Source organism: Coregonus lavaretus, assembly GCF_964263955.1.
Source record: "Coregonus lavaretus genome assembly, chromosome: 18".
NCBI lineage: Eukaryota > Metazoa > Chordata > Actinopteri > Salmoniformes > Salmonidae > Coregonus > Coregonus lavaretus.
Window position 1 is genome coordinate 34,018,339 of NC_140005.1, and position 20,624 is coordinate 34,038,962.

At 41.6% G+C, this 20,624-nt stretch overlaps 1 protein-coding gene across 1 annotated transcript; it reads left to right on the plus strand.

Moving 5' to 3' along the window:
- The first annotated feature begins 616 nt into the window (after positions 1 to 616).
- On the plus strand, positions 617 to 19,275 carry g2e3 (G2/M-phase specific E3 ubiquitin protein ligase). The gene is made up of 15 exons (XM_084181494.1): positions 617 to 725; positions 3,000 to 3,065; positions 3,218 to 3,315; positions 3,532 to 3,633; positions 4,104 to 4,228; positions 4,665 to 4,833; positions 11,501 to 11,607; positions 11,787 to 11,903; positions 12,006 to 12,130; positions 12,282 to 12,393; positions 12,748 to 13,061; positions 14,353 to 14,534; positions 15,588 to 15,760; positions 18,074 to 18,285; positions 18,478 to 19,275. Exons 2-15 carry the CDS (start codon positions 3,011 to 3,013, stop codon positions 18,723 to 18,725), a joined length of 2,139 nt encoding a protein of 712 aa, XP_084037620.1. The 5' UTR covers positions 617 to 725; positions 3,000 to 3,010; the 3' UTR covers positions 18,726 to 19,275.
- The last annotated feature ends 1,349 nt before the right edge of the window (positions 19,276 to 20,624 follow it).

Below are 20,624 nucleotides of genomic sequence, written 5' to 3' on the forward strand. Positions count from 1 at the left end.
AGCTCTATAAAGCAATGTATTTGATAAAGCATAGACAATTTTGGTTGTATGTAACTTGATGCACCCAGATACGTTTTTGTGATTTAATCATATGCTCGAATTGAGGGGTTGACATATTTCCCTTGACATGCGCAACCCACCATTCATTTTTCACAGTACAACAGTACCGGTGTTTCAGACAAATAAAATATATCCGAATAAGCCTAAACAGATCCGAGTATGCCTTTGAATCAAGCATACATAGAACATTTTATATGCTAGATAGAAAGACATATCAGTCGGTTGTTTGTTTATTTACCCATGTATTGCTTATTTATATTTCAACATGACTAGGATTAAATTAAATTAAGTCCAATGTAGCCTACTTTACGGTCCCCTCCTAATCTTGCAGGAACATGCAACATGAATATCAGTGGACTATATGCATACATCTTTCTTTTTTGTGTTTTTTAAAAACTTTAAAACATTTCCTTGCACAGAAAATCAAGGGACAAAAACAATTGCACATCACTTGTAATGTAGTTGAATTTTAATTGTATTTTTAAGATTTTCTTTTATTTTGAAAAGCTTTTGATAATTCTACCGGAATAAACTTTGACTCCTCCCATTTCCGAATGTTTTGGTTCGGTTTGAAATTTAAACATCGAAGAACTTGAAGAGCGACGAGGGAAATTTAAAATATTGGAAAAGCTGACAAATTTGATTAAGATAGAAATCGAGTAAAAGTAAGATGCACGTTTGCAAGACACGAATGCACTCAATTTGTAATGTAGCTAGTTGGCTAGAGTGTAACTATGCACGTCTGTAATTTAGTTTACAAATTAGATAACGTTAGCCTATTGGCATGCCTTTCTTTGCATGAACTAGCTAGAATTTACAGCCAAAGCTAGCTAAATAACGAAGACGAGAGTCATTGGGTCATTACACGAGTTCGTAAATCTCGTTGCTACATGTATAATACAGATACAATTTGAGGAAGCCTATAAAATATGAAATCATTGAATCTAGTTAAAGTAACTGTTAGCTAAATGTGCATACGTTAACTACCTAGCTACATACCCATAGCTCTGGGGTGTATTCATTCATTCGATTGCAAAACGTTTCTTAAACGGAAGTAAACGACACGGGGAGGGACCTACCTGAATTTGTCCAATAGAAACTCTTGTTTTAGTTGCCGTTTGGACAATATCTGTATATATAATATATGAAGGTTTGGAGTATTACACCCCTGGTTCATCGCGAGTTGCTTGCATGTTCTTTCATATATCATTTTAGTGACTGATTCAATATACTTTTGTAACTCATTAACGTAAAGATGTTGCTAGATAAGAGTGGCGGAATTGTGAAAAATTCTCTGTCCACGAAACAAACGACTTTTGGGAACTTTGTCAGGTCCAAAAAGGTCCACGTTTCGGACTTTGTCAGGTCCGAAACGTGGCGATGCCTTCAATTGTTTAGGCAACGCCACGCACATTTACATAGAAAAAAACATAAACGTCCGTTGTCTGTCACGAACGTTGAATACAATTATATTTGAACTTACTCTGCAGACTGTCCATGGTGTTGGTCCTTCAGCTTGTCCAAATTTGAGACAAAATATCCACAGGAAAGTATTATTAAACCAACGTCAAAACGCGAGTATGGCTGTGTTTAGACAGGCAGCCCAATTCTGATATTTTTCCAACGAATTGATATTTCGCCCAAACACAGATATTTTCACATCAGATCTGATTGGTCAAAAGACCAATTAGTGAATAAAGATCAGAATTGGCCTGCATGTCTAAATGCAGCCTATGTGTGAAGCAATCAAGATGTTTCCTCATGACCCTAGGCACATGCACAACGGAAGTACATGCACACCATGAATGAAAACTAACGTGTGTTTACATGATTTTGTGCAGGTGCCAGGTGATAGAAATGTCTACTTCAGTATGGCACTCTAAAATGTTGAGTAAACAATACTTTCCTGTGGTATTTTGTCTCAAATTTCGAGCAGCTGAAGGACTAACTGCACAGACAACTGGTGGAGTAAATTCCAATGTAATTTTAAGGAAAATTATGGCTTTTAAGGAACATTTCCACGATTTTGCAGGGCTTTGTTTCAGACTGTATACCAATAATTAGTGTCAAAGTCTGATTTATTAGGCAAGCCTTTGACCATCTTTGGCTGCATGTGCATCCGACGCATGCACATGGACCAGAGCTAACATACCCACAGAGAGTGGGCCCTGGCCCTTCAACAAAAAGTAAACAATGGAGCCAATGTATTCCAATACATTTTCAAATGCAAAAAGCACTTATTGCTATGATGTATCTGTAGTGCTCAAGGAATTACGTTCCATGCAACAATAGGGTATTTGAGGTGCGCTTGATTCAGCTGGGAGTTTGTACTTTTGGGACTATTCCATTGGCTCCATTCTAGAAGGCAAACTAGCCTATGTCAAATTACATTTTATTTATAACAGGTGTATACTAGAAGTGAAATGCATACTTACAGGCCCTTCCCAACAATGCAGAGAGAAAATAATAGAAATAAAGAATAGAAAAATAATAACACAAGGAATAAATACACAATGAGTAATGATAACTTGGCTATATACAGTGTACACAGGGTACCAGTACTGAGTCGATGTGCAGGGGTACGAGGTAATTTCGGTAGATATGTACATATACTGTAGGTAGGGATAAAGTGGCAAGGCAACAGGATAGATAATAAACAGTAACAGTAGCGTATGTGATGAATCAAAAGAGTTAGTGCAGAAAGAGTCAATTGGTTAACTATTTAGCAGTCTCTTATGGCTTGGGAGTAGAAGCTGTTCATGGTCCTGTTGGTTCCAGACTTGGTGTCTGGAACCAACAGTCAATGACCATTGTTATGGCCTTCCTCTGACACCGCCTGGTATAGAGGTCCTGGATGGCAGGGAGCTCAGCCCCAGTGTGTATTTGACAGTCTGGTATCTTGAAAGTTCGCTAATACAGCTAAGGCATTCATTTTTCAGGCAATTTCCACATGAAGAAAATGAAGAGGAGGATTCGGAGATCCGAGCAGGAATACTCCATAGACTGTGAGTCATCAGTATGAAGGCCATTATGTTGTTGTAGTAGAAAACTTGCTCACTATTTTCAACACTTTGGCTTCGATGATAATGGTGAACAAACACACACGCATGATCAAACCACCCTACCAGAAAGTTATGGTACTTCTCTCTATTTTAAGGTTGTGCACTTTGTAAACTCAATGAAAATTGTCCGGACAAATATGGCGAGAAGATCACACTTAAGTCACATGAACTCACTGTGCACTACTTTTGCCTGGTAAGAGAGAAAGAGAGAGAGAGTGTGTGTGTGTATATTGAAATTACTCATTGTTAAAATGATGTATTACGGCCTAGCTTGAACCAAAATATTTTCTCATTGTGGAATATCATTATTCAAACAGTAGCAATCTATTTGTTTTATTGTTCAGTTGTTCACTGAAGGAAGCTTAAATGTACAGAACGTTTTCTGTGTCTGATGTTTTTTATATTCCAGCTGATGTCAAGTGGAGTGTATCAGCGTGGAGAGGAAAACGAAGGGATCTATGGCTTCTTGGTGGATGATATTAAACAGGAGGTCAGCAGATCCCACAGACTAGTAAGTCAGTGTGTTCTTTCATATTGAGTGAGTATTTATATAGCCTACTTTGACACTTGCCACCATAGAGATGCGGTGTAAAACACACACAAACAGATGTTCTATTTATGGCCCGCATGGTCTCAGAACTATTTCAGTAGATAGAGTTTTACAGAGTGGCTTGACACACCAGGTAGAGATTAGGAGCTTGAACACTCACCGAGCAGAAACGCTGCTCACCCCTGCGGAGAGACCACTGGAAGTAGTGAAGTCTGTAGAAGTTGTTAAGTATGGTGTACATTTGTATCAGAGTTAGCATAATCCTAAAGGGTTTGTCCACTCCAAGCCTAAGTAGCACTTTTATCACAAGAGACGTTCAGTACATATTATAGATTTAGCCTTAAGTAGTTTCTGGTTGCTTGGATTCTTGTTCAAAAACATTATTGTGTCATAAATTTACTTTTTTGCTTTCTGTGTACCTTATGTTTTAGAAGTGTGCGGTCTGCAAGAAGAATGGTGCCTCAGTTGGGTGCTACGTCAAAAGCTGCCGGAAAATGGTCCATTTTCCGTGTGGCAAACAACACCAATTCATCTTTCAATTCACAGATCCATTTCCGTAAGTGACCATGATTATATATTACCAGTATGTATTGTGTCTAGAGATTCTAAACATAATCCACAGCAGCCATGGCAAGGGTAGTAACAAGGGGAGAACTCGGCGCAGTTCTTGTTTTTGAGATTATAAATATATCCTTTATTCACAAATTGTTAAAAGCCATATTGACATTTGACATTTTAGTCATTTAGCAGACGCTCTTATCCAGAGCGACTTACAGGAGCAATTAGGGTTAAGTGCCTTGCTTAAGGGCACATCGACAGATTTTTCACCTAGTCGGCTCGGGGATTAGAACCAGCGACCTTTCGGTTACTGGCACAACGCTCTTACCCACTAAGCTACCTGCCGTTTCATCAGAATGAAACGAGCACTCTTATCTCACAGAAACAGAAACCATGCTTAATGCTTTGGTGCACATCTGATTGTCTTTCCCCAGCTCCTACTGCAAGGATCACAGTCCCACCCAGTCTGTGCCAGTGTCGTCCTGTGTCAGTGAGCCACTAACATGCTCAGTGTGTCTGGACGTCGTAGAGCCCGTCCTCTCCTACTCCGTCCTCAAGTGTCCTGCCTGCCATGGCAGCTGGTTTCACAGAGACTGTGTGCAGGTACCTACACTACCGTTCAAAAGTTTGGGGAATTAGAAATGTCCTTGTTTTTGAAAGAAAAGCAATTTTTTTGTCCATCAAAATAACATCAAATTGATCAGAAATACAGTGTAGACATTGTTAATGTTGTAAATGGCTATTGTAGCTGGAAATGGCTTGTTTTTAATGGAATATCTACATAGGCGTACAGAGGCCCATTATCAGCAACCATCAGTCCTGTGTTCCAATGGCACATTGTGTTTGTGAATCCAAGTTTATCATTTTAAAAGGCTAATTGATCATTAGAAAACCCTTTTGCAATTATGTTAGCACAGCTGAAAACTGTTGTGCTGATTAAAAAGCATTAAAACTGGCCTTCTTGAGACTAGTTGAGTATCTAGAGCATCAATAATTGTGGGTTCGATTACAGGCTCAAAATGGCCAGAAACAAATAACTTTCTTCTTAAACTCGTCAGTCTATTCTTGTTCTGAGAAATGAAGGCTATTCCATGCGAGAAATTACCAAGAAACGGAAGATCTCGTACAACGCTGTGTACTACTCCCTTCACAGAACAGCGCAAACTGGCTCTAACCAGAATAGAAAGAGGAGTGGGAGGCCCCGGTGCACAACTGAGCAAGAGGACAAATACATTAGAGTGTCTAGTTTGAGAAACGGACGCCTCACAGGTCCTCAACTGGCGGTTTCATTAAATAGTACCCGCAAAACACCAGTCTCAACGTCAACAGTGAAGAGGCGACTCCGGGATGCTGACCTTCTAGGCAGAGTTGCAAAGAAAAAGCCATATCTCAGACTGGCCAATATGATGGGCAAAAGAACACAGACACTGGACAGAGGAAGATTGGAAAAAAGTGTCATGGACAGACTAATCGAAGTTTGAGGTGTTCGGATCACAAATAAGAATATTTGTGAGACGCAGACCAAATGAAAAGATGCTAGAGGAGTGCTTGATGCCATCTGTCAAGCATGGTGGAGGCAATGTGATGGTCTGGTGGTGGTAAAGTGGGAGATTTGTACAGGGTAAAAGGGATCTTGAAGAAGGAAGACAATCACTCCATTTTGCAACGCCATGCCATACCCTGTGGACGGCGCTTGATTGGAGCCAATTTCCTCCTACAACAGGACAATGACCCAAAGCACAGCTCCAAACTATGCAACAACTATTTAGGGAAGAAGCAGTCAGCTGGTGTTCTGTCTATAATGGAGTGGCCAGCACAGTCACCGGATCTCAACCCTATTGAGCTGTTGTGGGAGCAGCTTGACTGTATGGTACGTAAGAAGTGCCCATCAAGCCAATCCAACTTGTGGGAGGTGCTTCAGGAAGCATGGGGTGAAATCTCTTCAGATTACCTCAACAAATTGACAACTAGAATGCCAAAGGTCTGCAAGGCTGTAATTGCTGCAAATGGAGGATTCTTTGATGAAAGCAAAGTTTGAAGGACACAATTATTATTTCAATTAAAAATCATTATTTCTAACGGTGGTCAATTGGTAGAGCATGGCGCTTGTAACGCCAGGGTAGTGGGTTCGATCCCCGGGACCACCCATATATTAAAATGTATGCACACATGACTGTAAGTCGCTTTGGATAAAAGCGTCTGCTAAATGGCATATTATATTATTTCTAAACTTGTCAATGACTACATTTCCTATTCATTTGCTATATTTCCTATTCAAACTCATTTCATGTATGTTTTCATGGAAAACAAGGACATTTCTAAGTGACCCCAAACTTTTGAACGGTAGTGTACATCCCAGACAAGCAGTGACCCTCTTGAGTGAATGTGTGAACACATTATTATTAAGCAACTCCATACTATATACAAAGTGTTGTAACAGGTCCTTACATTTAGGGCTTTACCAAACATGGCATAACCCTTATTCCACCCTCTATATAGAATTACATTGGCAAATAAGCGATTTGTGAAGCATCCATGGAGGTCTTACAGAGGGTTTATGAAGGCTTCATAAAATCGTTAATTGTAAGTGACTGCCTGCAGTCTCTTACAGTCGTATGAAAAAGTTTGGGCACCCCTCTGAGGCTGCATAATAATTTACTCTGTCGTCACAGAAAATGATCACAGTGGCATGCCATTCATTTTCTGTACTGGGGTATTGTCCAGACAAAGATTTTTAGTGTAGCAATATTAAGTTGTATGAAATTAAATCAGATGTGAAAAATAGGCTATGCAAAAATATGGGCACCCTTGTCATTCTGTTGATTTGAATACCTGTAACTACTTAGCACTGATTAATTGGAACACACAATTGGTTTAGTGTGCTCATTAAGCCTTGAACTTCATAGACAAGTGCATCCAATCATAAGAAAAGGTATTTAAGGTGGCCAATTGCAAGTTGTTGTTCTCTTTGACTCTCCTCTGAAGAGTGGCAACATGGGGGACCCAAAACAACTCTCAAATGACCTGAAAACAAAGATTGGTCAACATTATGGTTTAGGGGAAGGCTACAAAAAGCTATTACAGAGATGTAAGCTGTCAGTGTCCACTGTGAGGAACATAGTGAGGAAATGGAAGACCACAGGCACAGTTCTTGTTAAGGCCAGAAGTGGCAGGCCAAGTAAAATATCGGAGAGGCAAAGGCGAAGGATGGTGAGAACGGTCAAAAACAGCCCACAGACCACCTCCAAAGACCTACAACATCATCTTGCTGCAGATGGTGTCACTGTACATCGTTCAACAATTCAGCGCACTTTGCACAAGGAGAAGCTGTACGGGAGAGTGATGCGGAAGAAGCCTTTTCTGCACACACGCCACAAACAGAGTCGCTTGAGGTATGCAAACGCACATTTGGACAAGCCAGCTTCATTTTGGAATAAGGTGCTGTGGACTAATGAAACAAAGATTGAGTTATTTGATTTACTCCAAGTAGGGAAAGGGTGGAAGGGTTGGAAAGTAATTTTTGTAAATATTTGAGTATATCTTTTCATGTGACAACACTGAAGAAATGACACTTTGCTACAATGTAAAGTAGTGAGTGTACAGCTTGTATAACAGTGTAAATTTGCTGTCCCCTCAAAATAACTCAACACACAGCCATTAATGTCTAAACCACTGGCAACAAAAGTGAGTACACCCCTAACTGAAAATGTCCAAATTGGGCCCAATTGGCTATTTTCCCTCCCCGGTGTCATGTGACTCGTTAGTGTTACAAGGACTCAGGTGTGAATGGGGAGCAGGTGTGTTAAATTTGGTGTCATTGCTCTCACACTCCCTCATACTGGTCACTGGAAGTTCAACATGGCACCTCATGGCAAAGAACTCTCTGAGGATCTGAAAAAAAGAATTGTTGCTCTACATAAAGATGGCCTGGGCTATAAGAAGATTGACAAGACCCTGAAACTGAGCTGCAGCACGGTGGCCAAGACCATACAGCGGTTTAACAGGACAGGTTCCACTCAGAACAGGCCTCGCCATGGTCGACCAAAGCAGTTGAGTGCACGTGCTCAGCGTCATATCCGGAGGTTGTCTTTGGGAAATAGACGTATGAGTGCTGCCAGCATTGCTGCAGAGGTTGAAGGGGTGGGGGGTCAGCCTGTCAGTGCTCAGACCATACGCCGCACACTGCATCAAATTGGTCTGCATGGCTGTCGTCCAAGAAGGAAGCCTCTTCTAAAGATGATGCACAAGGAAGCCCGCAAACAGTTTGCTGAAGACAAGCAGACTGTTCAGATGGTGTCAAGCGTGTGTGGCGGCAACCAGGTGAAGAGTACAAAGACAAGTGTGTCTTGCCTACAGTCAAGCATGGTGGTGGGAGTGTCATGGTCTGGGGCTGCATGAGTGCTGCCGGCACTGGGGAGCTACAGTTCATTGAGGGAACCATGAATGCCAACATGTACTGTGACATACTGAAGCAGAGCATGATCCCCTCCCTTCGGAGACTGGGCCGCAGGGCAGTATTCCAACATGATAATGACCCCAAACACACCTCCAAGACGACCACTGCCTTGCTAAAGAAGCTGAGGGTAAAGGTGATGGACTGGCCAAGCATGTCTCCAGACCTAAACCCTATTGAGCATCTGTGGGGCATCCTCAAACGGAAGGTGGAGGAGTGCAAGGTCTCTAACATCCACCAGCTCCGTGATGTCGTCATGGAGGAGAGAAAGAGGACTCCAGTGGCAACCTGTGAAGCTCTGGTGAACTCCATGCCCAAGGCAGTGCTGGAAAATGATGGTGGCCACACAAAATATTGACACTTTGGGCCCAATTTGGACATTTTCACTTAGGGGTGTACTCACTTTTGTTGCCAGCGGTTTAGACATTAATGGCTGTGTGTTGTGTTATTTTGAGGGGACAGCAAATGTACACTGTTATACAAGCTGTACACTCACTACTTTACATTGTAGCAAAGTGTCATTTCTTCAGTGTTGTCACATGAAAATATATTCTCAAATATTTACAAATATTGTGAGGGGTGTACTCACTTTTGTGAGATACTGTATATACACTGCTCAAAAAAATTAAGGGAACACTTAAACAACACAATGTAACTCCAAGTCAATCACACTTCTGTGAAATCAAACTGTCCACTTAGGAAGCAACACTGATTGACAATACATTTCTCATGCTGTTGTGCAAATGGAATAGACAACAGGTGGAAATTATAGGCAATTAGCAAGACGCCCCCAAATAAGGAGTGGTTCTGCAGGTGGTGACCACAGACCACTTCTCAGTTCCTATGCTTCCTGGCTGATGTTTTGGTCACTTTTGAATGCTGGCGGTGCTTTCACTCTAGTGGTAGCATGAGACGGAGTCTACAACCCACACAAGTGGCTCAGGTAGTGCAGCTCATCCAGGATGGCACATCAATGCGAGCTGTGGCAAGGAGGTTTGCTGTGTCTGTCAGCGTAGTGTCCAGAGCATGGAGGCGCTACCAGGAGACAGGCCAGTACATCACATCAGGAGACGTGGAGGAGGCCGTAGGAGGGCAACAACCCAGCAGCAGGACCGCTACCTCCGCCTTTGTGCAAGGAGGAGCAGGAGGAGCACTGCCAGAGCCCTGCAAAATGACCTCCAGCAGGCCACAAATGTGCATGTGTCTGCTCAAACGGTCAGAAACAGACTCCATGAGGGTGGTATGAGGGCCCGACGTCCACAGGTGGGGGACGTGCAGGACGTTTGGCATTTGCCAGAGAACACCAAGATTGGCAAATTCGCCACTGGCGCCCTGTGCTCTTCACAGATGAAAGCAGGTTCACACTGAGCACATGTGACAGAGTCTGGAGACGCCGTGGAGAACGTTCTGCTGCCTGCAACATCCTCCAGCATGACCACCAACGCACGTTGCACCACAGACTGTCCAGGAGTTGGCGGATGCTTTAGTCCAGGTCTGGGAGGAGATCCCTCAGGAGACCATCCGCCACCTCATCAGGAGCATGCCCAGGCGTTGTAGGGAGGTCATAAAGGCACGTGGAGGCCACACACACTACTGAGCCTCATTTTGACTTGTTTTAAGGACATTACATCAAAGTTGGATCAGCCTGTAGTGTGGTTTTCCACTTTAATTTTGAGTGTGACTCCAAATCCAGACCTCCATGGGTTGATACATTTGATTTCCATTGATAATTTTTGTGTGATTTTGTTGTCAGCACATTCAACTATGTAAAGAAAAAGGTATTTAATAAGATTATTTCATTCATTCAGATCTAGGATGTGTTATTTTAGTGTTCCCTTTATTTTTTTGAGCAGTGTATATGTGTATGTATGTGTGTATATGTATGTATGTGTATATATATAATAAAAAACATGGGGGATTGGAAGTGATGCAGACAATTACATTGATGGAATTTACAATCTATCTGCAATATTAAGCTGATCTACCCCCCTTAAAAAAAAAAAAAAAAGATTGAGTTATTTGGTCATAACAAGGGGCGTTATGCATGGCGGCAAAAGAACACAGCGTTCCAAGAAAAACACTTGCTACCCACAGTAAAATTTGGCGGGAGTTCCATCATGCTGTGGGGCTGTGTGGCCAGTGCCGGTACTGGGAATCTTGTTAAAGTTGAGGGTCGCATGGATTCCACTCAATATCAGCAGATTCTTGGGAATAATGTTGAAGAATCAGTCACAAAGTTGAAGTTATGCCGGGGCTGGATATTTCAACAAGACAACGACCCAAAACACTGCTCAAAATCTACCCGGGCATTTATGCAGAGGAACAAGTACAATGTTCTGGAATGGCCATCCCAGTCCCCAGACCTGAATATCATTGAGAATCTGTGGGATGATTTGAAGCGGGCTGGCCATGCTCGGCAACCATCAAACCTAACTGAAGTGGAGATGTTTTGTAAGGAGGAATGGTCCAAAATACCTTCATCCAGAATCCAGACACTCATTAGAGGCTATAGGAAGCGTCTAGAGGCTGTTATCTTAGCAAAAGGAGGCTCTACTAAATATTGATGTGATTTTTCTGTTGGGGTGCCCAAATTTATGCACCTGTCTAATTTTGTTTTGATGCATATTGCACATTTTCTGTTAATCCAATAAACCTAATTTCACTACTGAAATATTACTTTGTCCATCAGTTATTTGATAGATCAAAATGAAATTGCTGATCCAAACACCCAATTAATTATAAATGGAAATCATGGAAATTGTCAAGGGTACCAAACTTTTTCATACGACTGTATCTATTTTCTATCTATTCCTCCAGAACCAGGCTCACAGTGCTGGCATGTTCTTCTTCAGATGCACTCTGTGCAATAACAAGGACATGTTCCAGCAGGAGATGCTCCGAATGGGAATCCACATACCAGAGAGGTATTATTCACCTTGTAGAACATTATTCATCACTGTCCTATGCCTTTTCCAGTTTCTACAGTATGTGTGTTGTGTGGGGGGGGGGGGGGTTGAAAGCAGAGCAGAATACTAATTTATATTGTGTTAGTGTTGTGGCGTTATGAGTTTTAACTAAAGTATTCTGTATCTGTGTGCCACAGAGATGCAGCCTGGGAGCTGGAAGAAAATGCCTATGAAGAGTTACTGCAGGTGTACCAGCACTGTGATGCCAACAAATGTCTCTCCCACAGTGGTCGGACATGCTCTTCACGCACTGGGTAAGCTCTACTGTAGTGTGGGAGTGGCTGAAATGGTTGACTGGCAAAAATGTGTTTATTGCTAAAATACATTTGAGTCTCATATGTCTTTTTGGTTTTCAGATGGTTTCAAATACTGCGTTGCATGCTCTGTGGCTCAAGAGGTACCCACCGAAAGTGTGCTTCCCTCAACGCTTTTGAGACTGACTGGGCTTGTGAGGACTGTGCAGCAGTTGTGGATGGGACAGGTAGGCTATTTGCCATACTGTATTTGTTTTAGTCTAACTGGACAGTGAAGTTATGACCAGACCAGTTATGATAGGAATGAAGAACTGATTTTATTAGGGTGTGTATGAAGTCTCTACATCTCTGTAATAATCAGTGTTCTTTCTTGTTTAGCTTCACTACCGAGACACACTGACTCTCCACAGCCCCCTGGGCAGAGAAGAAGCATGTCTTCTAAAAGGAGTCTCATCCTGACCCCTTGCCAATCACCCATAGTCTGTAAAAGGTACTGTACATTATTGTCTAGCATTTTCTCACACAGAAATCCATGGCGCCCTTCAGACGGGGGCTGGTCTATTGATAGTGCTGCCGGCCCTGGACCACACATTGCCCCTGGAGGCATGGGTTCAAATCCCGACTGTGCCACTTTCCCTCTCTTCCCATCTCAATAACTACTTATTCATGGTATCTATTTTTTTTTTACGATAAAATACGTTTTAAAAAAGTATTATTTTTATTGCCGCCATAGACCAAGTCCAGATGTTTTCCAGGGGAATTGTTGAGTCTTTCCTTACATGTTGTGCTAAGAACACATCAGCCATATTGGAGATAAACATTGATTGTTTTTAATGATGGGCAGGCCATTGTTGTCGGGAGGCTCTGCTAAAGAGATCCTACAGGAGCTTGCCAGTCAGATATCACAGCACCACCCGCCCATGCCAGTGGTGGTGAGTGGGAACATGGTCCTGGAGGCTGCCATGGAGTTAGTGAAGAGGAGCGACTTCAAGCCGTCCCATGCCCTGGCGGTGAGATTTACAAGCAGCAAGCACATTCCCAGCCTCGGCACCTGCCCTGGCAACACCCGGCGCTTCCTCAGCCTCCTGGTGCAGCAGCTGCAGAACACTATCTTTGAAGGTCCTGATGGTGCCAAGAACCTGACCCTCGATGCACAAGGTAGGTCAATAATTCCCATCCCCCCTTGTACAAAACACGCTCCAGCTCTCTATCATAAACTCACACTACCACCATCCCTTGCTGAGTCAGGGGTCATAAACTCGCATTCGTAGTTACATTTTGGTAGTGCTGAGCGATTTAGTGCTTTTTGTGTTCGATTATAAAAAAGAATCACAGTTTTTCGATTTTGGTTTCGATTATAATTATTTGGATTGAATGCTGTAACAACACAGAATATAACAATTAATACAAGTCCCATGATGGTAGCCCATTACTGCTTATAATTTAATTACCATTTATTCACATTACTTTACTTTAATACATTATTTAAGTTGTGTATATTACATTTGTTTTATTTGATGACTTTATTATTTCATTCCAAGTCATCTTATCTCTATTAAGCTGCTGCCTATGCTGTCTGACAAAATCACTACTTTGTAGTTAATGTAAATAAAGCATACTTTTATGACTGCTGAATACCAACTATCGATCACTTAGATTTTGTATTTTCAGGGAGAGATACCTCTCGAAGCAACAGCTGCTCTCTATATCCCCTCACGATCTATCTGTCTGTGTTACTGTAATAGCTGTAGGATGATCTGTCTGTGTTACTGTAATATCAGTACTAGGATCTGTCTGTGTTACTGTAATATCAGTACTAGGATCTGTCTGTGTTACTGTAATATCAGTACTAGGATCTGTCTGTGTTACTGTAATATCAGTACTAGGATCTGTCTGTGTTACTGTAATATCAGTACTAGGATCTGTCTGTGTTACTGTAATATCAGTACTAGGATCTGTCTGTGTTACTGTAATATCAGTACTAGGATCTGTCTGTTTTACTGTAATATCAGTACTAGGATCTGTCTGTTTTACTGTAATATCGATTGTGCATTTTTCCGTCTCTTCTGTAGCAGGCGTAAAAGAAACACAGACCGGACAAGTAGATGCGCAATGGATTATGGTCTCTTTTTTTTTATTACCACGTTTTATGCGTTAAACTATGTAGAATATTGGCCTGTTGGAAACTACACCTCCCTACTACATCGCACAGTTCAGGCTGGATCTGATTTATCAGATTGAGCTCACCCCAAAACATTTATAAAATGGAATTCAAATATTTGAACCAACGTCCGTCAATTAGTTGTTTAAAAAGCTACAAATAACTGAAAATGTGGTTAATTGCTCAGCAATACATTTTGGAGTTATATTTTTATCAAACACGGGATGTGGTTTCTATAGGTTCTCAGCTTTTATGTATTGTCTCATTTCTATGTCCTGTTTTCCCTAGCTCTGAGGGAGGACGTCTACTTTGACGTGGGGTGTCTGCTGTCCCTGAGTCTGATCCACGGGGGACCTCCTCTGGGCTTCTTCTCCAGGGCTCTCTACATGCGCCTGTTCAATTTCCCCTGGGATACCCCTCTTACTGTGGAGGACATGGGCAACACTGGATTCACAGACAAAGTCAAGAAGGTACATCTTTTACCATGTCTCTTTACTCTCTTAGATCCTCTTTACTCTCTTATATTTTGTTTAAATGTGGGGCAGTCGATCTCCCCCCCCCCAAAAAAAAATTTTTTTTGATTGGATAGGACCGATAAAGAGGAAAGATAAAGATACAGCTGCTGCAGTATATCACCGCTGGACCACCCTAGGCCACCTAATTGGCTAATCATTGCTAAATCATTTCCGCCCCTCAAACAAATATAAAAAATAAAAATGTATTTTTAGAGAAGATATTTGGATGGTAAAACTTTCAGTGTAAACTTAAGCGACTAAAAACAAATATAAAGTATGTAGAAAAGATAATTGACCTAATATATTTTTTCATAAGATAATCTTTGAGAACTAATAATCGCCAAAATAAAAACTAGACAGTCAGGGAGAATAAAAAATTCCCCAAATGTCATGGTATGACATTGATCTTGTTATAATGTTTGAGTCACTCAGATAGCATAAGAACACAGCATAAGCCATGTCAAAATGTGTTGAATTGCAGGAAACTAGCTTTAAAACCATAGTCTTCTCTCCGCCCCATGGAAAAATATGTAGAATAGCAGGAAATTGGCTTTAAAACAGCAACATTTTGTCTCTTTCGGCCAAGAGGATGACCTATAAAATGTTCAGTCGTGGACCACGCCATTGGCCACTACCACGCCCCCATCACGCCCACCACCTAAGCCCTGTTTTGATCCAGAAAAAACCCTGGAGTTATAATGTATATTTGTAGCGTTTGATGCATTGAGTCTTGGGGGTTTTCAATTAGGTAAATGCAGATGGGCAACCCCATGCTTCAGCTTATTTATTTAAGTAGTTGGACTACAGGTTATATTATAACATTTTCTTGGAGTAGAATGTCCTTTTTAAAATGTCAACAGAAGTGACCTTCTCACAGTCATTCTACAATAAATGTCTCACTGGGTGCATGCCCCCCGACCACCCCAGCAAAAGGAACGAACTTTGTCACTGCAATCCTAGGGGAAACACTGAAAGCCTTTAACTCATTTGACAACTCTTTTGCTTCAGATTCAGGAATCCAAAAGCTTGGAGGAATTGAGAGTGTCAATGCAGTCAGCTTCAGAATACCTGGAAGTGGCTGGGTGCATGAGACCAGTTGACAGCCTTTCTGAAAAAGACACACTTGTTGAAGATATTGTGAGCTTCCACCTAATCACAAGAATGCAGTTACCCTTCCAAAGGTTTGCATAAGTATCTTTTTGACCGTTTCACCATCTACATGTGTTTTTATTGTTGCTCAAACATATTTACCTTACGTAAACGTAGACTGTATTTTAAACTGTTACTAGAGTTCTACTATACAGTGCATTCGGAAAGTATTCTGACCCCTTGACTTTTTCCACATTTTGTTACATTACAGCCTTATTCTAAAATGGATTAAATTGTTTGTTTTTTTACTCATCAATCTCCACACAATACCCCATAAAGACAAAGCAAAAACAGGTTTTTAGACATTTTTGCACAGCTATTTTCAGGTCTCTTCAGAGATGTTCGATCGTGTTCAAGTCCGGGCTCTGGCTGGGCCACTCAAGGACATTCAGAGACTTGTCCCGAAGCCACTTCTGCGTTGTCTTGGCTGTGTGCTTAGGGTTGTTGTCCTGTTGGAAGGTGAACCTTCGCCCCAGTCTGAGGTCCTGAACGCTCTGGAGCAGATTTTCATCAAGGATCTCTCTTTACTTTGCTCCGTTCATCTTTCCCTCAATCCTGACTAGTCTCCCAGTCCCTGCCGCTGAAAAACATCCCCACAGCATGATGCTGCCACCACCATGCTTCACCGTAGGGATGGTGCCAGGTTTCCTCCAGATGTGATGTTTGGCATTCAGGCCAAAGAGTTCAATCTTGGTTTCATCAGACCAGAGAATCTTGTTTGTCATGGTCTGAGAATCCTTTAGGTGCCTTTTTGGCAAACTCCAAGCGGGCTGTCATGTGCCTTTTACTGAGGAGTGGCTTCTGTCTGGCCACTCTACAATAAAGGCCTGATTGGTGGAGTGCTGCAGAGATGGTTGTCCTTATGGAAGGTTGTCCCATCTCCACAGAGGAACTCTGGAGCTCTGTCAGAGTGACCATCGGGATCTTGGTCACCTCCCTGACCAAGGCCCTTCTCCCCCGATTGCTCAGTTTGGCTGGGCGGCCAGCTCTAGGAAGAGTCTTGGTGGTTCCAAACTTCTTCCATTTAAGAATGATGGAGGCCACTGTGTTCTTGGGGACCTTCAATGCTGCAGACATTTTTTGGTACCCTTCCCCAGATCTGTGCCTCGACACAATCCTGTCTCTGAGCTCTATGGACAATTCCTTCATCCTCATGGCTTTGTTTTTGCTTTGACATGCGCTGTCAACTGTGGGACCTTATATTGAATTTACCACAGGTGGACTCCAATCAAGTTGTAGAAACATCTCAAGGATGATCAATGGAAACAGGATGCACCTGAGCTCAATTTCGAATCTCATAGCAAAGGGTCTGAATACTTATTTTAAATAGGGTATTTCTGTTTTTTATTTTAAATAAATTAGCAAACATTTCTGAAAACCTGTTTTCGCTTTGTCATTATGGGGTATTGTGTGTAGATTGATTTGGACTCATCAGACCAAAGGACAGATTTCCACCGGTCTAATGTCCATTGCTCGTGTTTCTTGGCCCAAGCAAGTCTCTTCTTCTTATTGGTGTCCTTTAGTTGTGGTTTCTTTGCAGCAATTCGACCGTGAAGGCCTGATTCACACAGTCTCTGAACAGTTGATGTTGAGATGTGTATGTTACTTGAACTCTGTGAAGCATTTATTTGGGCTGCAATATCTGAGGCTGGTAACTCTAATGAACTTATCCTCTGCAACAGAGGTAACTCTGGGTCTTCCTTTCCTGTGGCGGTTCTCATGAGAGCCAGTTTCATCATAGCGCTTGATAGTTTTTGCGACTGCACTTGAAGAAACTTTCAAAGTTCTTGAAGTTTTCTGTATTGACTGCCCTTCATGTCTTAAAGTAATGATGGCCTGTTGTTTCTCTTTGCTTATTTGAGCTGTTCTTGCCATAATATGGACCTGGTCTTTTTCCAAATAGGGCTATCTTCCGTATACCCCCCCTACCTTGTCACAACACAACTGATTGGCTCAAACGCATTAAGAAGGAAATAAATTCCACAAATGAGCTTTTAACAAGGAACACCTGTTAATTGAAATGCATTCCAGGTGACTACCTTATGAATCTGGTTGAGAGAATACCAAGAGTGTGCAAAGCTGTCATCAAGGCAATTGATTTGTTTAACACTTTTTTGGTTACTACATGATTCCATATGTGTTATTTCATAGTTTTGATGTCTTCACTATTATTCTACAATGTAGAAAATAGTAAAAATAAAGAAAAACCCTTGAATGAGTAGGTGTGTCCAAACTTTTGACTGGTACTGTGTGTATATATATATATATATATAACACAGGAAGATCACGATTGTTATTGCACTGGGCTTTTAACTATATTTTGTTGAACCTTTTTGTGTTTTTAGGTTCCGTGAAGGTTTGAAAACCCTTGGTGTGTTTGACCAGGTCCAGATGTTTCCGGGGGCCTTCGTTGGTCTGTTCTGTTCCTCTCCTGACAAGCTGACTGCTGAGACCATGGCTGCCCTCTTCACTGTTAAGTTCTCAGAACAGGAAGAGACCACAGGGAAGGAGAGCGCTGTGCTCACCTTCTGGAGACACTACCTAGTGGAGTGTGAAGGTACTTTGACCTCCAATGACTGATTGATTGAATGATTTATGTGATGATAAGAAAGACACACTCGAAGGCCATTCAGACAGTCTACACTCCTATTACAAGTATATTCAGTAAAACTAACAAAAGCACATGAATGTCCCTGTCTGTCTCCATATATTACCCATCCTCACCAGTCTCTCTGTTCTCTGGTTTCAGTTGGCAGATGTGCAACATCGCTAGAGGACGTGCTCATCTATGCCACCTCTGCTGATGTGGTGCCAGCCGTAGGGTTCAGCCCCAACCCTACCTTATCCTTCCTCAACCCCCTGGACCCTGCTGGGGCCTTTCCCAAGAGCCAGCCCAGCTCTAACCACCTGCTGCTGCCTGTGGTGCCATCCTACCAAGTCTTTAAGAAGAATATGGAGTATGCAGTGTGCCAGCTCACAGTGATGCAGGCCATTTGATCACAGACTGTCTTGTTCTATATAAACACAACTCTACATGACTATTACTGAACTTGAGGGACACGTTTCATTCAGATTTTGGACTTAAATTAAAAAGGACTCGCTTCATAGACTTTTATAGAAGATTTAGGGAGGGTATTTCCATCATGACAGATATAATATGTATTTTCTATCATAGGCTTCAGCTGTTGACTTTCAGGAACAATTTTACACTACTTTAATAGTTAAAAGGGTCATGATAGGTGCTACATTTGTTTGAATGGTCATTTCTTTGTTTGAATGGTAATATGTTTGGAATGAAATGTTTGTTGCTTCATTTGGGATTCTCTTAGATTTATTTTATGTTGTACATAGTGTCTGTGTGTATCAGAATTTTCAGTAAAGTCCTGTCAATTATGCTACATTTTCTGTGTTCATAATTGTTGTAGCTTCTGTTTACGATGTACTGTTCATGTTGCATCTCTGGTGTTGACTTGGTATTTTATATTTTTGTAACTTCATTCTCAAGCATTTTACTTACGCCAAATAAAATGTTTGCATTTACTCTCTGAAATATATTTGTGATGGTTGAGATTTTTCCCCCAACAGTATTCAAAATGTGTTAGATAAGTGCATATCAGTGTATTCAGCATGCCCTATCATTTTACAGTCATCTATCCTAGTGAGGTTTTGGGAAACCTAATTGAATCAAGCAGACCAGTGATGTGATATATATATATATATATATATATATATATATATACAGTACCAGTCAAAAGTTTGGACACACCTACTCATTCAAGGGTTTTTCTTTATTTTTACTATTTTCTACATTGTAGAATAATAGTGAAGACATCAAAACTATGAAATAACACATATGGAATCATGTAGTAACCAAAAAAGTGTTAAACAAATCAAAATATATTTTATATTTGAGATTCTTCAAAGTAGCCACCCTTTGCCTTGATGACAGCTTTGCACACTCTTGGCATTCTCTCAACCAGCTTCATGAGGTAGTCACCTGGAATGCATTTCAATTAACAGGTGTGCCTTGTTAAAAGTTCATTTGTGGAATTTCTTTCCTTAATAGTTTGAGACAATCAGTTGTGTTGTGACAAGGTAGGGGTGGTATACAGAAGATAGCCCTATTTGGTAAAAGACCAAGTCCATATTATGGCAAGAACAGCTAAAATAAGCGAAGAGAAACGACAGTCCATCATTACTTTAAGACATGAAGGTCAGTCAATACGGAACATTTCAAGAACTTCGAAAGTTTCTTCAAGTGCAGTCACAAAAACCATCAAGCACTATGATGAAACTGGCTCTCATGAGGACTGCCACAGGAAAGGAAGACCCAGAGTTACCTCTGCTGCAGAGGATAAGTTCATTAGAGTTACCTGCCTCAGAAATTGCAGCCCAAATAAATGCTTCACAGAGTTTAAGTAACAGACACATCTCAACATAAACTGTTCAGAGGAGACTCCGTGAATTAGGCCTTCATGGTCATATTGCCGCAAAGAAACCACAACTAAAGGACACCAATAATAAGAGACTTGCTTGGGCCAAGAAACACGAGCAATGGACATTAGACCGGTGGAAATCTGTCCTTTGGTCTGATGAGTCCAAATTTGAGATTTTTGGTTCCAACCGCCGTGTCTTTGTGAGACGCAGAGTAGGTGAACGGATGATCTCCGCATGTGTGGTTCCCACTGTGAAGCATGGAGGAGGAGGTGTGGGAGTGCTTTGCTGGTGACACTGTCTGTGATTTATTTAGAATTCAAGACACACTTAACCAGCATGGCTACCACAGCATTCTGCAGCGATACGCCATCCCATCTGGTTTGCGCTTAGTGGGACTATCTTTTGTTTTTCAACAGAACAATGACCCAAAACACACCTCCAGGCTGTGTAAGGGCTATT